The sequence below is a fragment of the Tyto alba genome, unplaced genomic scaffold (genome assembly GCF_018691265.1).
Source record: "Tyto alba isolate M040663 unplaced genomic scaffold, T.alba_DEE_v4.0 Super-Scaffold_18, whole genome shotgun sequence".
NCBI classification, from domain to species: Eukaryota; Metazoa; Chordata; class Aves; order Strigiformes; family Tytonidae; genus Tyto; species Tyto alba.
In genome coordinates this window covers 22864312-22881848 of record NW_024881280.1, presented here as the reverse complement: position 1 = coordinate 22881848, position 17537 = coordinate 22864312, and the positions used below count along the sequence as shown (strand labels likewise).

Genomic DNA, 17537 nt, shown 5'->3' with positions numbered 1-17537 from the left:
ATCTTCGATAAATACCCCACACTATCAGTTTTCAAGAGTGATGGGAGAGCTGCTCTACCTTTCCCCCTTCCCCATCACTCCCCCTGTATTACTGCTCGGACAACTGCCACTGTGTAAAGCTTTGACAGCTGCAAGATTACCTACAGCGTCATTACCAGGGGAGGTAGGTGGAAGGGAACGATACTACACTTCAACAACTACTTCTGTAATTAACAGGGACATGGCTTTCCTTTTCAGTAGACTTTTATTAACCGTTTCTAGGTTTTTTCACATTCTAGTCATAAAGCAGCAAACATCACTTTTGGCATGCAGAGATTCCCTGTACAGGGAAACAAGGACAAAGCAGCTGAACTTTTAAAATACAGTTCACATGATTTAATTTTATACACCTCTGAAGAGATTACTCAAGTTAGAAATACTTAATTTAAAATAACTATTGTACAATAATGAAAAATCACTTATTCACAATATTCATAGTTATTTCATTCTTTATTTACAAAATACTATCCTGAGAATTTTCTATTAAGCTTCAATTTGAGCAAAGTAGCTTATATATACCTAAGTAACAATGGTTACTTAACATCAGGAAGAATGCCAGTGGGAGAGTACAGAAACGGTTGGGCACATTGCTCAAACGACTCCTCTGTCAAGTCTCCTGCTGTGGTTCTGGTGGTTCTACAGCCGACAGATTCGACTGAGGTGGCTCAACTCTATTTTCCGGAGGTGGTGGTGGAGGCAAAAATCCAGGTCGCTGAGGTGGGTAGTGCGGATAAGATCTCATTGGAAATGGGTTTCTTACTGTGAGAGAATCAGAGTAGTCCAGTTCACATCACTCACAACAGTAAACACGTACCTGCTGCCCCTACCCCACGGCTCTTCCTGCCCAGCAAGGCCTACCGAAGCAGAAGTCGCGCAGTGGGCCTAGGCTAGGGGTCATCTCCAGAGAGACAACGCTGCTAGAAAGGAGGAGGACAAAACGATCCCTTCTCTCAGGAGTTACCTGCACTGTCTGTTTAAGGGGCTGCTGCTGCCACCCACCCCCCTCGGAGCAGCAGCTGGAGCAGCCCTTGGTGCTCACACCTTACAGGAACTTGGGAATATAAACGGCTTAGTTCTCCACAGGTTAATCAGAGAACAGCAGGAGAGAGAAAGCAGCCCTTCAGTCCGGTATTTACATCTTGCTCCACTAATGCGAACTCCAAGGAAAAACAATTAACAGGTATGTCCCAAATGCATGCCTCTGCACGGACACTGGCACACACCTCAAAGCTGAAGATGAGACTTTAAGACACAGGTATGATGCAACCTCGTAGGAGGAAAAGGATTAAGGGAAGCACCTACTTGCCTTCTTACCCCAAACAAGAACCCTATAAATGCTGGGCAGTATGTGTATGTGTTTTCCAGCCAAAGCTAGTCATTCCAAGAACATTACCAATATGAGCAACTGTGAAAAAGGAAGTTACAACACAATTAACTTTAATCAGAAAAGATGCTCCCTGTTAGTGGAACTGAGCAGCATGTGCAAATGAAGATGTCACCCCCTTGGAGCACTAAGGCCTGAACAACAGGCCCTGAACCAAACTTGCCCTCCAGATGAACCTCACAACCAAATCGTATATAATATCAGTAGCCGATCATCAGTGAAATACGTAGCTTGGATAGAGTATCTCATTAGCGAGACAGGTAGCTGAGATAAAACAGTGTGAGAATATACCGACCTTCCCTCGTTTAGAAACATGCTATCAAGGCCAAGTACATGAACTCCCTTGGTTCCTCCCTGAGCCCTGGCCAGGCTTTGAGGAGGAGTCCCGAAGGATGACAAGGCAAGCCAAGCCACCAGCTGTCTCCTGTCCATTTTGTCATATAGATTTATGGATTTGTTTGTTGAACGGTATAAAAGCAGGACCCTCACAGCAAAGATGGAGACGTTGCCTACAAGTGAACACACTGCGTAGGACTTCCCAGTTGCTGGGAAAGGCTCTCCCAGGGGGGTCCCCACCTGAAGCACGGATCTGGATGATGGTACAGTCTGAGGGCAACTGGTGATGTACCCTTCTTAATCACTACAGCTGGCTTTCTGCAGTAATGAGCGGATGCAGTGCCTCGTTTCTTTTGCCTTTTTTTTTTTTTTTTTTTTTTTTTTGTATTACCTAGAGACAGCCAGTAAAATAAGCCCCTCTCTATCTTGGTGTCTGTGTCCTTTGTGTTAACCCCATCAACTGGCAGAACACCACTGTGGAAACTCACTACCTGCACAAAGCACTTAGGTTCATCAACTTGAAGTAAACGCTGGCAAAAGCTACGTACTTGGCAGCGGAGGGCGCGGAAGCCCGAAGTCTCGCACTGGAAAACATTCGCGTGGTCCGTACATGCCAGCGGGAGGAGGGGGAGGAAAAGGAGGCCCTCGTCTCATGAAAGGTGCTCTGGCATCCCCGGGCATCAGCGGAGGTGGTCGCATGGGAGGGAAGGGTGGAGGAACAAACCCTGAACTGACGGCTTCGCTCTCAGATGCCAGTGGCTGATCAGGTAGCGAGTTCTGCAACACCCCAAAACCAGGGACGTTAGCTTAGGGCAAGGGGGAGGGAACACCTCTGACCCCCCTCAGGCCCACCTGGACACGGACTGTCACACTGCCAGCGCTGCCTTCGCTACGGCACAGCCCTGAGCGAGGCTACCTACGGTCAAGCTGATGGTCAGTGCACATAGTTTCATCTTCTGGGTTACAATTAAGTTCCAGCAGGGATTATATCAGTCATACATCAAAAGTAATTCACAAGACAGTAAGTGCCGTGATAAGAGTATCCATGTAATTTTATAATTTGGACTGCCCAGTGCAATACAACATGACCAACGTACTAGAGAAAATTTTCCAAAATACTTTGCAGAAAATGAAAGCCTCTTTGAATCAAGTTTCTGTTTAACTACTTACACTAAGGTTAGAATGATCTTTCATCCCATTTCCACTTGGTTCTGTTCGTGGGCTATTTTCTGAAGATGTTTGTCCATCTGTATGTAAAAGTTAAACAAGTTATTCAGTGCTGACCTCCTCCTACCCACCACTAATTTCAGTATTTTTTCTGAGATCAGGATATACAGTCCAGAAAAAAAAAAGGTATTGCAGCTTTTACCAAGGTTTCTTGAACCCAAATAAGACTTTTTCTCCCATTTTAGTTTTTTTTTAGAAGTTACAAGTGCATTTTCCTAGCAATACATCTTAACATTACTGTAGCAGTTCCATTTTTTCCCCTCCCTCCTGCTAATACTGTATTTCTTCGATAAGTCTCACTCTGGGCATGACTACATTATGGTATGCTCTTGGCATAGAGCCCAACACCAATCCTATTCAAGTCTGACAAAAACTGATTCCTTAGTTGCTACACATCAAGGAGACTTTCAGAACTACATCAGTTCTAGATGAGCATTCAGAAATAAGAACAAGCATCCTCATATTTGCTGTACTCTCCTCTTTATAAACTAAGAGGTAAATAGGAACTTCAGTGGTTTTATCTTTGTACTTCCCCGAGAACAACTATATTCAGTAACAACTGGAGAAAATTATTAAAGGGAATTGTCAGAGGAGATTCTGACTGGATATAAATATATTAAATATATAAATTAAACATACTCCTTTCTTCAAAAAAAAACAAAACAAAAACAAAACCAAAAACCCCAAATTCCCAAACCCCACCAAAAAACCCAATCTGAGATTTGAAAAATACTGCTTTCTTACACTTCCACCTGAATCGAGACAACACTAAAAAGCACAAGACCAAAACAATACTAACCAGTGACAGATGTTTTCATGTACATGTTGTAATTTCTTCCCTTTGAAGCAAACAAAGCTCTTTTCTCAGTCTTTTCCAAAAAATCTGACTTACTTATCAGTTCACACAGGCCCTGCCTTTGTTAAAGACACTGTTACTTAACAATATGAAGCATTTCAACTGCTTATGTCACACAGAGAATATTCATGCCTTGATACTTATGTTGTGTAACACTTTCCATTTTAAATCCTTGTAAAGTTGTTCACGAACTCTGTCAATCTTTAACCCTTCTTTCTGACCAGAAGTTTCCTGCTCCAGGTATCTGCCTCAAATTGAAAGTTTTTGTAGAGTTAGCTTAGGAGAACGCACGTTATTTTTTCACTTTAACATTTTGATCACCTTACTGAGGAATTGTAGCTCATCCACTCTTTAGAGTTGGAGCCTGGATTTCTGTACTGAGACACATTGCTGTTCTGAAGTCAGAGGGTATGTGCTGGATGGAGTGGGTTTTTAATTTGTCGGAGGATTTTTTTTTTGCTATTTTTACAAATACTTGCCCAAGTCTACTGAAATTATATGCCGATAAAAAAAGCCACATTCACATATGCTTAATGACCTGCTAAGTGCTGTCAGCAGGGTTATCCAAAACCCTGTTTCCATTAAGTAGGTTTTGAACTGCCCAAGAACTGAATACAGCTTTTTGAAATTTATTTAATTGTTGCTTGCCAGCAGCTGAAGGGTAAAAATGGATGCAACAAGCAACGACAGTGCACCTCTCCTGTCCTTCAGTCAGCATCCAGGTGTTAGAAGAAAGACCTCAGCGGAACAGAAAGCATTAGAAAGTGAAACACAGAAAGGCTTGGGAAAAAGGATAGGAAGGTGAGTGGCTATACAGGAACAGAATTGTCTTCCAGTAGAGAACAATTCCCTGTAAAGCCTGAACCTTCAACATAAAACAGAATTCGGCATTCCCAGTTCTCACATTATGACATCAAGTAGAAGTTCTCTATCCTACTGCCAGAAACCGGGCGACAAAGAGGGCGACTTACTACTAATCATACAAGTGACTGAATACTGGGTGGCAAAGTTTCTGTTCTGAGTTTAATGGCTTCAGCCTAGATGATGAATCAGATGCATGTGACTTACTAGGCATTAAATAAGGATGAAAACAGCTTAATAAGTATTAAGGCTTTAAGCTCTTAAACTGTTTCAGCGATAAGGTTTAAGTCACCAAAACTTTGCCTCTGAGCTTCTGGCTGTTGCTAAGTACCACAAACTAGAATTTACACAATTGGCCAATTTAAAACAAATGGTACTTGGGTCAGTGAAGTGTGTGATTAACTGGGGGCAACTGCATTGTGAACTACAAAAAGCTGCAAGTATGCCAAACAGGTTGAAGGAGGAGATCTCAGGACCTTCTACTTCAGTATGCAAAGCCAGTGGATATTTGAAAATTTTGCTGTTATTCTTTCAGTCTTATTGTCTCTAGCTCTTTCTAATTTACCAGATGTGGCACGGAAATGCAACTAAGGGTTTGTGATCTTTTAATGCTGTGGTGACCCTCAGAGGACGGGCCCAAGCAGATGCAAGGCCAATCGTGAACAGTTAACATACAGAACAGTGAAGGTGGGCAAAGTACCACCTCATGACTACTGATCACTGAATCCCATCCGCCTGACAAGAGGGTAAGATTGCATCAAGGCTAGCAGGTGTTTTTACACAATGGAACATCAGGTCTTTGGTAGCTATACAGTTGTCCTCTTACCATGGCTTACTGCACAAAGTCAATGTACACTGCCATTCTCCATCTGATAATACCACGGAAGCAATTCCCACCTGTTTTATCAAAAGACTGCACATTGTAAGTTCGTAGTTCTGCTGGTCCAGAAAGTCTTCCAGTATTTGGAGGATTAGGGAAAAATCTTTCCTGTCTTCGAGGAGGAAGAACTGGATCAGCATAAGGTTCACCTAACATTGAAGAAATCACAAAACAGATCACTGAAGATTTATTCTCTCCATTCCATACAATTTGAGACCAGCAAATTTCTCTGGATATCTTATGCTCCTGTAAATATCCAAAGTGACTATTAATCAGAGTGAGCAAACAAATCTTACAAATAAAAACCAAATACAGGAATCCCACCAAGTGTGTACTATAGCTTACATTTCTAAAAGCTACAAGAGAGAAAGTTCATTGGGTTTTGGTTTAACATACGGTAGAATTTTGGAAGTTATGATCACCTAAGTTATAAACAGTGGGGCCTTGAAACCAACGCTCAGCACAGCAATGAAGGTCAACAGCAAAATAAGGTACTACACGTTTTAAGCCTTTCTTAGACACGAGTAGTGTTTTCCATTACGTTTCATAGTGCTGTGTTTCCACCACCTTCCTTGCATCAGATCTAACAATCAATCATGCAGCCAGCAAGACAAACTGTACCAGTGAGCCCCAAGTGCAAAGATGGGGTAGGAACACAGCTCAGGTCAAGGAAACAAGACTACCTCTGCAGTATCCTGTCAATAGATCAGATCTGGCAAATGAGAAACTGCATCCTCAGTGGACTAAGTTTTATAATCAAACTTTCACACAGATGTGTAGCAACTATGATATTGCTTGCCACATGTAATAATTGAGGTGCGTTAATATGTGTACTTTACCTAATTTAATTTTTTTTTTTAACTTGTCGCATTTTTGTTGCTTTAACACAGGTATACAGGAAGGTTGTCCTTCCCCCTGCATTGTTTACTTGAGAAGTATCAGTAGTATCCTCTTCAAGTCATCTCTGTCTTCCCTGAGTGATAAAGTGTAATACAGATGCTTAGCTGAAGTAAGAGTGAAGACTGATTTTGTTGTTATTATCAAAGAGGCAGTATCAACATGAAAACATGTACTGAACAGGATGACTGTATCATGGTACTCCTGTACTATTAATATAAATGTTTTTTTTTTGAAAAACAGCACTTTTCAACATTAGCTAGGTTTTATTTCTTTAAAGCTAGTGTGCCATTAAAACTTTTTACTTTCTCAGATCTCTTATTAATTACCCAGCCCAGACAGGTCTTTTGATGCACTAAACAAACGCCCAGTAAATTAATGAAACAGATCAGTTAATTGTACACTCCCCCTAGTACCAATACATATTTACAAAATAGCATAGAAGTGCAAGCGAACCACACTGTTCAAGAAAGGGGAAAAAAACCCTACTGTTAAAAAAACCTTTCCAGTATAGTTGCACATGCAGTTCCAAGAAAACATTTCATATTTTTAAGCAAAAAAATACTTAAACATATGCACTGCAAGTCAGTAATTCCATTTTTCCATAGATACAGTAGCTAAGCAGATTTTTATACCTGGCGGAGGCAGAATTATCCTGCGTTCTCTGTCCCAAGGAGGAGACAGGGATCCAGTATCTGACGGTGGTCTGTGGGGATCAGTTAATCTATCGGAGCTCAGCTCTCCTCTTTCGTTACCAGCTTCATACATGGCAGTTGGTCCTCTGGATCCTAATGGAAGGATTAGATAGCTATTTACCCAGGTATTTTAAATCCTCTATTACGGCTTTCTTCATTAAGTCTGGAAGTAGTAAAATAAATCATGGAATGCCAACACTGTCAAGATACGAGAGGCGCATGGCTCCACAGGACTCTCCAGCTGTTTGCTGTTACATTTACTGGAAGTGTTTAAAAAGGTTTGCTTGAAATGAAAAAGTCCTAGTTCAACAAAAGTGCGATCTAAGAGTACCTGCAATTAAAAAAAAAATAAAATAAAATAAAAAAAAAATTAAGGGCTTCTGTTCATTTCAGTCACAGAAACTAGTGCCCTCATGATACATCTTCTTCTCAGTGCTAATAAACCTGCTGCTAATCACACTAAAAATTAGTACACTGGAAGTTAATACCCTCATCGTAAGGAAATATCCACATTACGTTCAACACTCTTCTAGTTCTAATTTTCTACTCAAGAAAAAAAAATAAGAGATGACCAGGTCAATACTTAACCCAGTGCAAGAGAAACCGTAACAGTGGTTGACTTCAGGTTGCAAGCTCCCTTAAAACAGATTTGGTCTGAAAAATGACAGAAATACTGAATTCTGGTATCATTCTCTAATTCTCTATCCTAAAATCCAACCTAAAATTTGAAGCCATTTTGTGTCTTGCTCAAAGATGAGCACTATAACTGCTCTACAGCCAGCATTATTTCAACACATTGTTCAATCTGCCCAAGTTACACTAGTGCTCCATTGTGAAATGGGCAGTGGTTCTACTTTAGCATAGTCTCTTTCCTTGCTAATACTGCATCTTGAAATCCAGTTTCCACTCTTCCTCACCAGCAAAAGCTGAGATACAATTTAAAGATACACTGGCCAGCTCAGTTTACTGTCTTTATACAAATAAATTGTCAAGTATGATTTTGCTTGTGTGTGGTATAGCTACAGTTGAATATTCAATCTCAAGCTTTTCTGACTTAGAAAATGTATCAACTTTCATATGCACCTGGACATGCTTTTTACAAAGAATTAAAGTAAATAAATAGTCCATGATGGTTTTTTAAAAATCAGTGTTGATTAGTGAAATCCTTATAGAAGAGACATTTAGACACATTTCCCATGAATTAAGTACAGGTTGCAATCGGTGTAACAGTAGTAGTAAATTAAGTAGTAGCTTATTACCCGTAACAGATGCTGAACTCCACTCTAGCATTTATCTACACTATTTCCACCATCAAAAATATGGAGGAAAAGTGGTATTCTTCCCTTACAACCCATGACACCATGGCTTGCTTTCACCTACTCCTCAATCTCTGAACTGTACTCCTTACACACAACTTTCCTGGTCCCTTTTATCACTAACGAATAAACTGTCTCCATGGATAATGACTGCCTCAAATTTAGAACAAAAGGGAGGAAAGCAATTTACTGAATCAGTAACTTTCCAGTATCATGACCCCCAATAAAACTGCATTTTTGACAATGTAGGTACCCTCTCCTTCTCTCACTGGCTGTAGACCAATGAGATGGAAGTGGCAATATTATTTCTTCAGAAAACTGACTCATTTACTTTAAAATCAGAAGTTTATCTCGTAAGGACCCAGTTTGTCCAATAAATAAAGCAAGACTGATTAAGTTTGGCTTTTCACTTTTCTCAGTCTATGCTTCTAAAGTGAATCCACTGACCAACCTACTATTAACAACTAAATTTTCCATTGTACTGTTACACATTAGACAGCTTTAAAAGCAAGATGAAAACCAGGAAGAGTTTGTCCAATTAACTGTTTATATTGAATTGGTTGTTTTAATACTTTTTGTCACCAGCAAGAGAAAGAGGTGTGACAGGTTTATAGTAGAGGAGAGAGAAATCCAGAATAGATACATTTTCAAGTTTAAGAATTGTACCTCTTCCTCCTCCTCCACCTGGAAGCATAGGTGAAAGCCTTAAAGGACCCTCCAATAAAGTTGGAGGGGAAAGAAAAGCTCTTGTTTCAGATGAAGGCCGGCCCATTGGTGAGGGTCCATATGGGGAATGCTCTGGAACAGTTAAAACAAAATACTCAAGTTCACAATATTTAGTTTAGCAAACTGTATAAAGTAATTAGCTTCTCAGATGAAGTTTAAAACTAAATTGTATAAGTGAAATCACAGTGGTGCTCTAATTACCATGTGTATCATATTCCCAGTCTACTCTCATTGATACTACAAACGCTCTTAGTTTCAACAAAATACTCGACATGACCTAGAGTAACTTATGGCACAATTATTTTTTTAAAATGTCTGTTATTTGTACATACACATGGCCAAGATAGTTTTCAAACAATTACGTATGTGTGGTCTTGGGAAACAAAACCATAAACCAAAACAATTAGGCTCTATTTTACAATTCAATACTGTACCTCTGCCAAATGGTCTAACTGGAACATCAAGAGCATAAGGATCTTTTTCTAGAAGGTCAAGTTTAAATTCTGCTTCAGTTAATCTGCAAATAAACAGCAAAAAAAAGTAGTAAATAACCAAGAAGTGCAAAAGTTTTACTGGACCACACTGTTTACTGCTAGTCTCTACTTAAAGGCTTAATGAAGCAAAGTATTTTATTCCTTAAATAAAAAAAGACAAAGGATGTTACAGAACTCTGAACTTAAGAATTCCTGAAAGTATCTCTCTATGCTGCTGTAATTCAGAAGTTGAAGTGGCATGTGAGATGTCACAATTCCTAGCATGACATGACTCTCAGGAGTGCTCTAAATTGCATTACAAGTACTAAGTTAACCTCACAGCTAAAGGTTCCTCTCAATCACCAACACCTGATCTGTTAGCTCAGTATTAACTTCTGAGATAAGCTGTAAAATCATTAGGTAACCCTGACATCTGGTTGATACATACTTCAAACAAACAAACAAAAAACAAACCACCCAAAACCTTTGAGTTCTAGTACTACGTTCTGCTTCTCCCCGGAAATATTTAAACTACTTCACACAGTTCTTACTTTCTTGCATGTTATCATTATAGCAATGCTCAAATGACTCCATTTCTTTCAGAACTCCAAAGGAGCACTGTGCTCTCTCTGCCCTGTTTGGGCCACAACTGATTAACACAGGTCTAGAAAATACCAAATTGCATGAATCTAATACATACTCACATGCCAAATTGCATTTGTTTAGAATTAGATCAGGATTGCACTTACTTTTGTCTGTTATGTGCATTTTCTTTTTTTATATCATCGAGGTGCCTTTCAGCTGCTCGGGCTGTCAGCTTTAGGGAGGGACAAAAATCAGATGCTTAGATATTGCTATTTATTAATTAAATGGATCATAAAAGTGACAGGTCCTAAATCCAAGACATTTTTTTATCTGAAGTGTGTGGACTGTATTTTCACAAGATATGACTCATGCATAAAGCATATGAAACAGAGCCTCACATACGTCACCAAGTGATATTAGCAGATCTACTACACAAATTTCTGAGGAATGATAAGGCTTTCCTGAGGGTTTTTAAAACTGCATAAATTATCTTCTTTGGCTACAGCTGCTCTGAAGCATCTATAGCATATGTACAAGATTTAAAGTGTCAAAATTTATATTATAGTTTTATTTTAAAATCATATAGTTAAAAAACTGTAAAATGATGATCACAAAGCACCATAGCTTTTAACAGGGTTCTATCTTATACAGACCATTCTGTGAATCTGAACAATGTATTAGTCAGGAGATATTTTAAAGTTTCCTGTTTGGTGAAAAAAGGCAAAAATGGATTTTGTAGCAACATGCTTAGGAAGCTGTCAATGGAACATACTGTTCTCACAGGACATAACATCTTCTATTAGTAGATAAAAGGAGTGAAGTACATCCAGGGAAAATACTAAAATGGCATTGAAACAAGGCCAAATGCTTTTATTATTAGCAAAATGTCACACACTTGTTAAATGGTAAATGTTATTCCAGCAGATTTATTGCTATAGCAGATAATATTGTAATAGCATTCTACTGTGCTCATAGGTATCCATCTTAATTATTCCAACTATTTCATACCATAGAAGTATTTTTAACATGCTTTTGTGTATTTCTGCAAGAAATCTGTATGTTTAAAGGTGACAGGTTAGAGTTCATTTTGATTATTTTTTTTTAATAAGAAACAAAAAAAAATGCTAAAGCAAGCTATTCAAATCACAGAAAAAGAAAACACACAAGTTCAGAGAATTCAGCATTTGGAACTTACCCAATTATCATGAGCTTTTTTCTCATGTGAAGTAATCTGTGAAAGAGAGATTCACTAGATCATTTTTCAGCTAAAAAAGAAAATTTAAGATTAAATATATACTCTTATTCATAAATTTAATGTATGTAGGTAACTTATAGTGAGACGTCTCATCCAAACCAGGAAAAAGGTAAAAAACCACGCAGCAAACCAAGCCAGATACAGTAGGACAACCTAGCTGAAAGTGACATATCAGTTGCAGTAACATCCCTCCTACTTGGCATAGATCATAAATAACACAAAACACACACCTGATTCTGGTAAGAACGAATAGTTCTTTCAAGCTCTTCTTCAAGATCTTTTGCTCGCTGTCTGTAACAAAATTAGGATTTATGACATTGTAATAAAATGTAAAGGAAACTAATTTTAAATACAACAAACACAATGTTAAACACAAGGTATAAATCCAAAAGACAGTATTGTCACTTAGGCCCATAGGATACATAAAAATTATAGTAGTAGTGGAAATTCCACGCCCCAGATTAGGGCAAGCAGAAAGGTAAACGAAAGAACAGAACCAAACCCCCCGACATCTCCCCAGCTTTTCAGTGGTCTGCAATATGTTTCCAGCATAGAAGGTCTCTCTCCACATATGCCCTAACAGCCAGCCTCACCCAGCTCAGTAAATGTACCAATGTGGCTGGAGCATCACGCTGTCACAGGCTACCCCGCTCAGTCCCGAGGGATCGTCACTTGCACTAAAGTTATTTGAAGACCACAGAAAGTACAATGCCACCTTTGCTGCCAGCTGCCCTGTGCACAGCCTCTCTAGGTTCTACACTATCTCAGCAGGTATATACTCCATTTGCAATATTAATATTCTCTTTTAAATTAAGACGTCTACAATGTTCACGTTCTGAGGAAATTAAGAAGGGTGAATTCTGTCTTCCTATATGAATACTGAAGAATGTCTACAAGAACTTTACATTCTAGACAAAGAATTAATCTAACTCTTCAGGAGCCATTGTTGATCAGTATTGTTCAGTTAGAGTCAATACTCCCATAAACACTGAAGGAGGATGGGAAATATATATTACAGACTGAAGAATTATGCCATAGTTTGAGAAACCACAGAAACAAACCAGAGATACAACGTTGGTGTAACACAAAACAGAGCAAAGCAGTTAAAAAAACAACTACAGAAAATATTCCCACATCAGGTTATTTTAGTCAAGAATTCCTAAACAACAGTACTATTTGACAAGCTTAAGAGATACAGAAATGGAATACTAACTATATAGCATAAATATGTTACCATCTATAGGAAACTGAAACCTGCATTTATTTCACAGCATTCTCTTAACTTTATAACTTCATAACTCTGTGCAGTAAAGGGAATTAGATTAGACCCACTTCTACCATTCCATTAAAGCTAACACGTCAATAACAACTAGCCTTCTAGTGACAAAAAAGTTGTTAGTGATCTTCCATACTCAAGTTTTTTAACAAAGCAAGATCTCCCTTAGTATGTATTATTACACACAAACTACCACGTAACACACAAAAAGAAACTGGAAGAAAATACATTCACTTATGCTGGTGTTTTTATTCTCTTTTGCCTTTTGCTAACTTTGGAACAAGTGATTACAGCAACTAAAATCTGTAGTTACCTGTAGCTGTTTAGTTCTTCAGCAGCATGATTAATTTTTTCATCTACTTTAGAAAGCTTTTCTTCCTTCTGTAGGCGTTCTCTCTCTTCTACTGTCAGCTTCCTTTAAGAAAATTCAAAAACTGTGGTTAATTCTGTTTCAAGTCAACAATTTTGTAGTTGGTCTGTCAAGAAAATCTCCAATTATTTAGTCGTGATGAATACCTGATATTTATCCAGATAAAGACTTTTATAGGCAACAGATGAAGTGGCATAAATAGCACTAGTTTGTATTCATATTAAGTTTATTCAGTTTGTTAACTATTCTATATGAAACAATTAGATTACCAAGATTCCTAAAAGGAATCTGGAAGACAATCCATATTCCCAAAGAATAGTTCTATTTGGGGCATGGAAGGGGAGGGGGAAACTCCAACAAATCAAATCAAATAAACTAGAAACCAAACTACACTAACTTTCAGTGATTTGTTCTGATGCTTTTTTACATTTAAAAATAATTTTCCAGAGAAGAAAAAGCTTATTAGCTATTAAAAAAAAAAACTCTTTCCAGGTCCCTATTTTTTTATGCCTCACCAGGCACTACAGAAGACAAAACCTATATGCCAGGTCATAGACTATGCACAAGGTAATTCTGCAGAACACACATGGATACTACTGCTGCATACAGCCCTGAATGGATAAACTGGTCACTGTCCTGTAAATAGCAGTCCTAAGCAATCAAACCATCTAAATCATTGATCTTCTGAACATAATTTAAACTTCTACTCAATCTTCATTTCCCACTTTTCTATTTCCCTTGTTTGAACACACCTCGCTTTTAAAAAGATGCCTTGTTATACTAATAGTTTGTTTTATTCTGCTATCTCATTATGTCAGCTTATCCCCACTCCCTTTTGGCTTTGCTAAAACCTTTAATAAGCAGCATACATTTGCTGAGCTTCAGTGTGGGATTTCTAAATATCATCCACATAGTCTGCAAATATTTTTCCTTTCTGACTGCCCATTATGGCTTCTTTTTAATAGGTTCCTTCCCACTCCCTGCCCCCTCCCCCTTTTTTTAAATCAAATGTTAATGTAGTGGATTTCTAGGTTCTGTTGCATCAACAAAGACATCAGGTATCTACACAAATATATACACACCACAGAGCAGACTACTGAAAGTAATACTTTAAATAGGTCCTGCATACTGCTTAGTACAGGAACAAGACTTGTGCTGCTTCTCCTGATGCCTTGAAGATTGTGTTTGCTCCCTGAGGAAATAATTTCTGGGCAGTAACACTGTAATTTTACCATCATGCCTTAAAATCATGCCTCCTGCTCCCTGCCTGTTCCATAAACACACACACACACACACACACACAGAGGCTTCTCAATGTTACTTACATGCCCCACCCCAATCAACTTTACTTCTAGGTTCTGATTTCAATCAGTAAATCATAATCCCTACTATCATCCTGACTGTAAGATAGATAGTACAGCCCTCGTATTCTATCTTTCTTGGTGAGGAAAGCCTGATTCACAGGGGTTCTGTGTTTCTTACTGATAACAGTTAGCTTGCCTATGTGTTAACTCTAAGCTTAGTTTTATACATAGCATCACTCCTCTGCTGACTTTACTAGCTCTCTTTATAAAATATACCTCACAGTTAAAGAAGATACTGATTATCTATCTTTCAGCAACTTTGATAGCTGTATGCTATAATATTAAAAAAAAATAATAAAAATTGGGCTTTCCAACTTTACCTCCCTTATTTCATAGATGAAGTGTTTGTTACTTTTTATTTTATCTTTGTTTCTGTACTTGTTTGTGGAAGAGTCCTAAAATAATATACCACTGCTTTCATGGAGACAATTTATAAAATTACTGTGATCACGAATGTACGTGAAGGTATAACATAACGGGGTCTTCCCAATTCAGAAAACTCTGGAAAGTAGTATTCAAATTTTCAGTAATTTTCAGCCTCCCAATTCAAAGAGTTACATTCAAATCAAACAGTAAGCATAGAATATAAAAAGAGGAACTAGCACCTGTGTAGTTTCATTTCATTTTCTTGATAAAGCTCAGTCATTACTTTAAGTTTCTGCTGAAGCTTTTGAACTTCACTTTCAAAACGTTCATTTTCAGACTGCAAGGAAGCTTGTTGACTTTGAAGGTTTTCTATGCGTTCTGTCAAATTTAGAGATTAATATATTGGGATAAAACAGAATTTACAAAATTAAAATATTTGCAATATTGTAGTATATTAAATCTTTAAAAACCTTTGATCCTATGCTGATTTAATAATACAAACAATATGTGTTCATATATTTCAATAAATTATACAAATTGAGAAACAGTATTGCTCCTTTTGACGGGAAACCAGCAACTATACTCTCTACCTATCACAAAGTGCAGCTCTGAGCATGTATCTAGACTTTGCTCCAAATTACAGCTTCTTTTAAGACAACACAGTTTTGTAATTCACAACATAAATTTTCATTCAGTACTGATTCTACTCCTCGAGTAGAACAATTACCACCATACACTCCTGCAGATTTACCCACGAGGTCTTGCTGAGTAGCCTGAAGGGGTAACTCAGATTTGTCAAACTGCCTTATCTTTCCAAACCAAAATCAGTTACGTTTCTCCTCCTATTTACTATTCCTGTGCCTCTCCAAGAATCATAGAAACCTTCAAGAAAGTTTGAGCATCTTTATGGGACAGAGTTACAACCAATTTGGAAAACACACTAGCAGAAAGGGTCAGTTTAAAGGACTATCAAAAACTGAAAAATACAATTTTACAGAGCATTTCATCACTCAAGTAACAAAGCACAGTACATTCAAATGTGAGGGCTGCTCTGCTGGCTGTTTTATAGGCTTTAATTTGAATCCAAGTGGCAGTGGTTTAATTTCATAAGGTTTAATTCAGTATGTCCCACACAAGAAAGGCAAAAAACAGAGCAAGATGCTTTTAGGTTAAATTCTCTAAATGCAGTATTTTGGATTTTAAGAAGTATTGAGCCTTGCACCCATTACAAACTAATTATAATTAAGCTACCATTTTTAATAGATGGTTTTAAAATTTAGATTAAAACTCCATTGTTTCATGTCCAGAAATTATGTAAAGAAGGTATTATACATTTAGTAACATCACTTTGCCCATGTATTTTAAGATTCTGTAACTTAAGTTATAGAATATTCCAGCAGAATACAAAAAAAAATGCAAATGGTGCTTTAGCAGTTTCGATTCCTTTACCTCTACAATTAAATATTTAAAACAGCTAAGCAACTTCAACTCAAAAAGGTATTTTAAAAATCAAGTAGAGCTATTAATGTAAATGTAATTCAGTTGTAACTGTAAGTAATACTTACAGTCTGTAACACCATTTTATAAAACCAGCATCTTTGTAATCTTAAAGTTAAAGCAACAATTACCTGTAAGCTCTCCTTTAGCTTTATTTTCATCAGACAGTTTTGAATACATTTGATCTCTTTCTGTTTCCAGGGTCTTTAAACAAGCATTTAACTACAATCAAAATTTTTAAAAATTAGCATTTTAAGGTTACCAGAACTGTTTTCATGCAAAAATATCTAATTAACATTAAAAGATGATGAACTCTGTGATACTGGTATCTACATGCAATTTAACTCACCATAAAAATTGTATATACTCCCTCTAGTTTTCCCCCCCTTCCATCCACAAGTTTCTTAAAATCACATACCTTTGCAGCATAGATCAATTTCTTTACAGTTCGTTTTTGCTGATCATCTGGTTGACAGAATAAAATAATATGTCACATAAAAAGCACAAAAAGGTTTGTAAGAGAGCTTACTACTATTATTTCATTTTTATAAAAAAGCAATCCCCAGCACACGATGATAGACATAGCATATTTGGAGGAAAAAGAAAAAACAAAACAAAAAATGGTGGGGGCCCTATATTCTAGTGTTTTGTTTGCCAATCAGACTCAGAATGCTCATGTCAAAAGTGAGATGCTGAATACACACTGTAGGGATGTGCCTGATGGTATAATCAGCACCAGCATAAAAAGAACCTGCAGCAAGAAAAAAAGAGGGAGCAAGCCTCTTCTGTGCTGCTGTTTTGAGGGGACCCCCACCTACATCCACCTGATTCCAGTGCTACCATACTGTCTGCAACTAGTAACACCTGCATAAAGACAAGCAGAAACTGGGCTCTAAGGACCCACAGTACTTCTACTGGGAGGAGCTTCAAGAAGAAATGAAAGCAATGTTTCCACCTAAAAACGTTTGAGAATCTCTGCTTAATACTAACATTGGCTAAAATCATTCTGTAACTGAGTCTTTACATTGCACTATGATAATATGTATGCCTGAGCTATATCCACACACTGCTAAACAGTAGCATAGGTTGTTATTCCAGAGGTGTCCAAGCATCAGTTAACTGTCAGACATGAGT

General features: G+C 37.8%; 1 protein-coding gene across 3 annotated transcripts in view; it reads right to left on the bottom strand.

The window, feature by feature from the left end:
* Positions 1-230: 230 nt before the first annotated feature.
* The window catches only part of MIA2 (MIA SH3 domain ER export factor 2), a 41825-nt gene continuing 24518 nt past the window's right edge, over positions 231-17537 (bottom strand). For all 3 annotated transcript variants that reach the window (XM_042791137.1, XM_042791138.1, XM_042791139.1), the window contains 14 exons: positions 16822-16868; positions 16535-16625; positions 15146-15284; positions 13120-13221; positions 11761-11821; positions 11471-11506; positions 10440-10507; positions 9652-9734; positions 9158-9289; positions 7116-7268; positions 5601-5732; positions 2930-3006; positions 2308-2536; positions 231-798 (listed from right to left, as the gene is read on the bottom strand). In XM_042791137.1, coding sequence (XP_042647071.1) covers positions 647-798; positions 2308-2536; positions 2930-3006; positions 5601-5732; positions 7116-7268; positions 9158-9289; positions 9652-9734; positions 10440-10507; positions 11471-11506; positions 11761-11821; positions 13120-13221; positions 15146-15284; positions 16535-16625; positions 16822-16868 — 1502 coding nt within the window. In that variant the 3' untranslated portion in view covers positions 231-646. The remainder of the gene's footprint in view (positions 799-2307; positions 2537-2929; positions 3007-5600; positions 5733-7115; positions 7269-9157; positions 9290-9651; positions 9735-10439; positions 10508-11470; positions 11507-11760; positions 11822-13119; positions 13222-15145; positions 15285-16534; positions 16626-16821; positions 16869-17537) is intronic.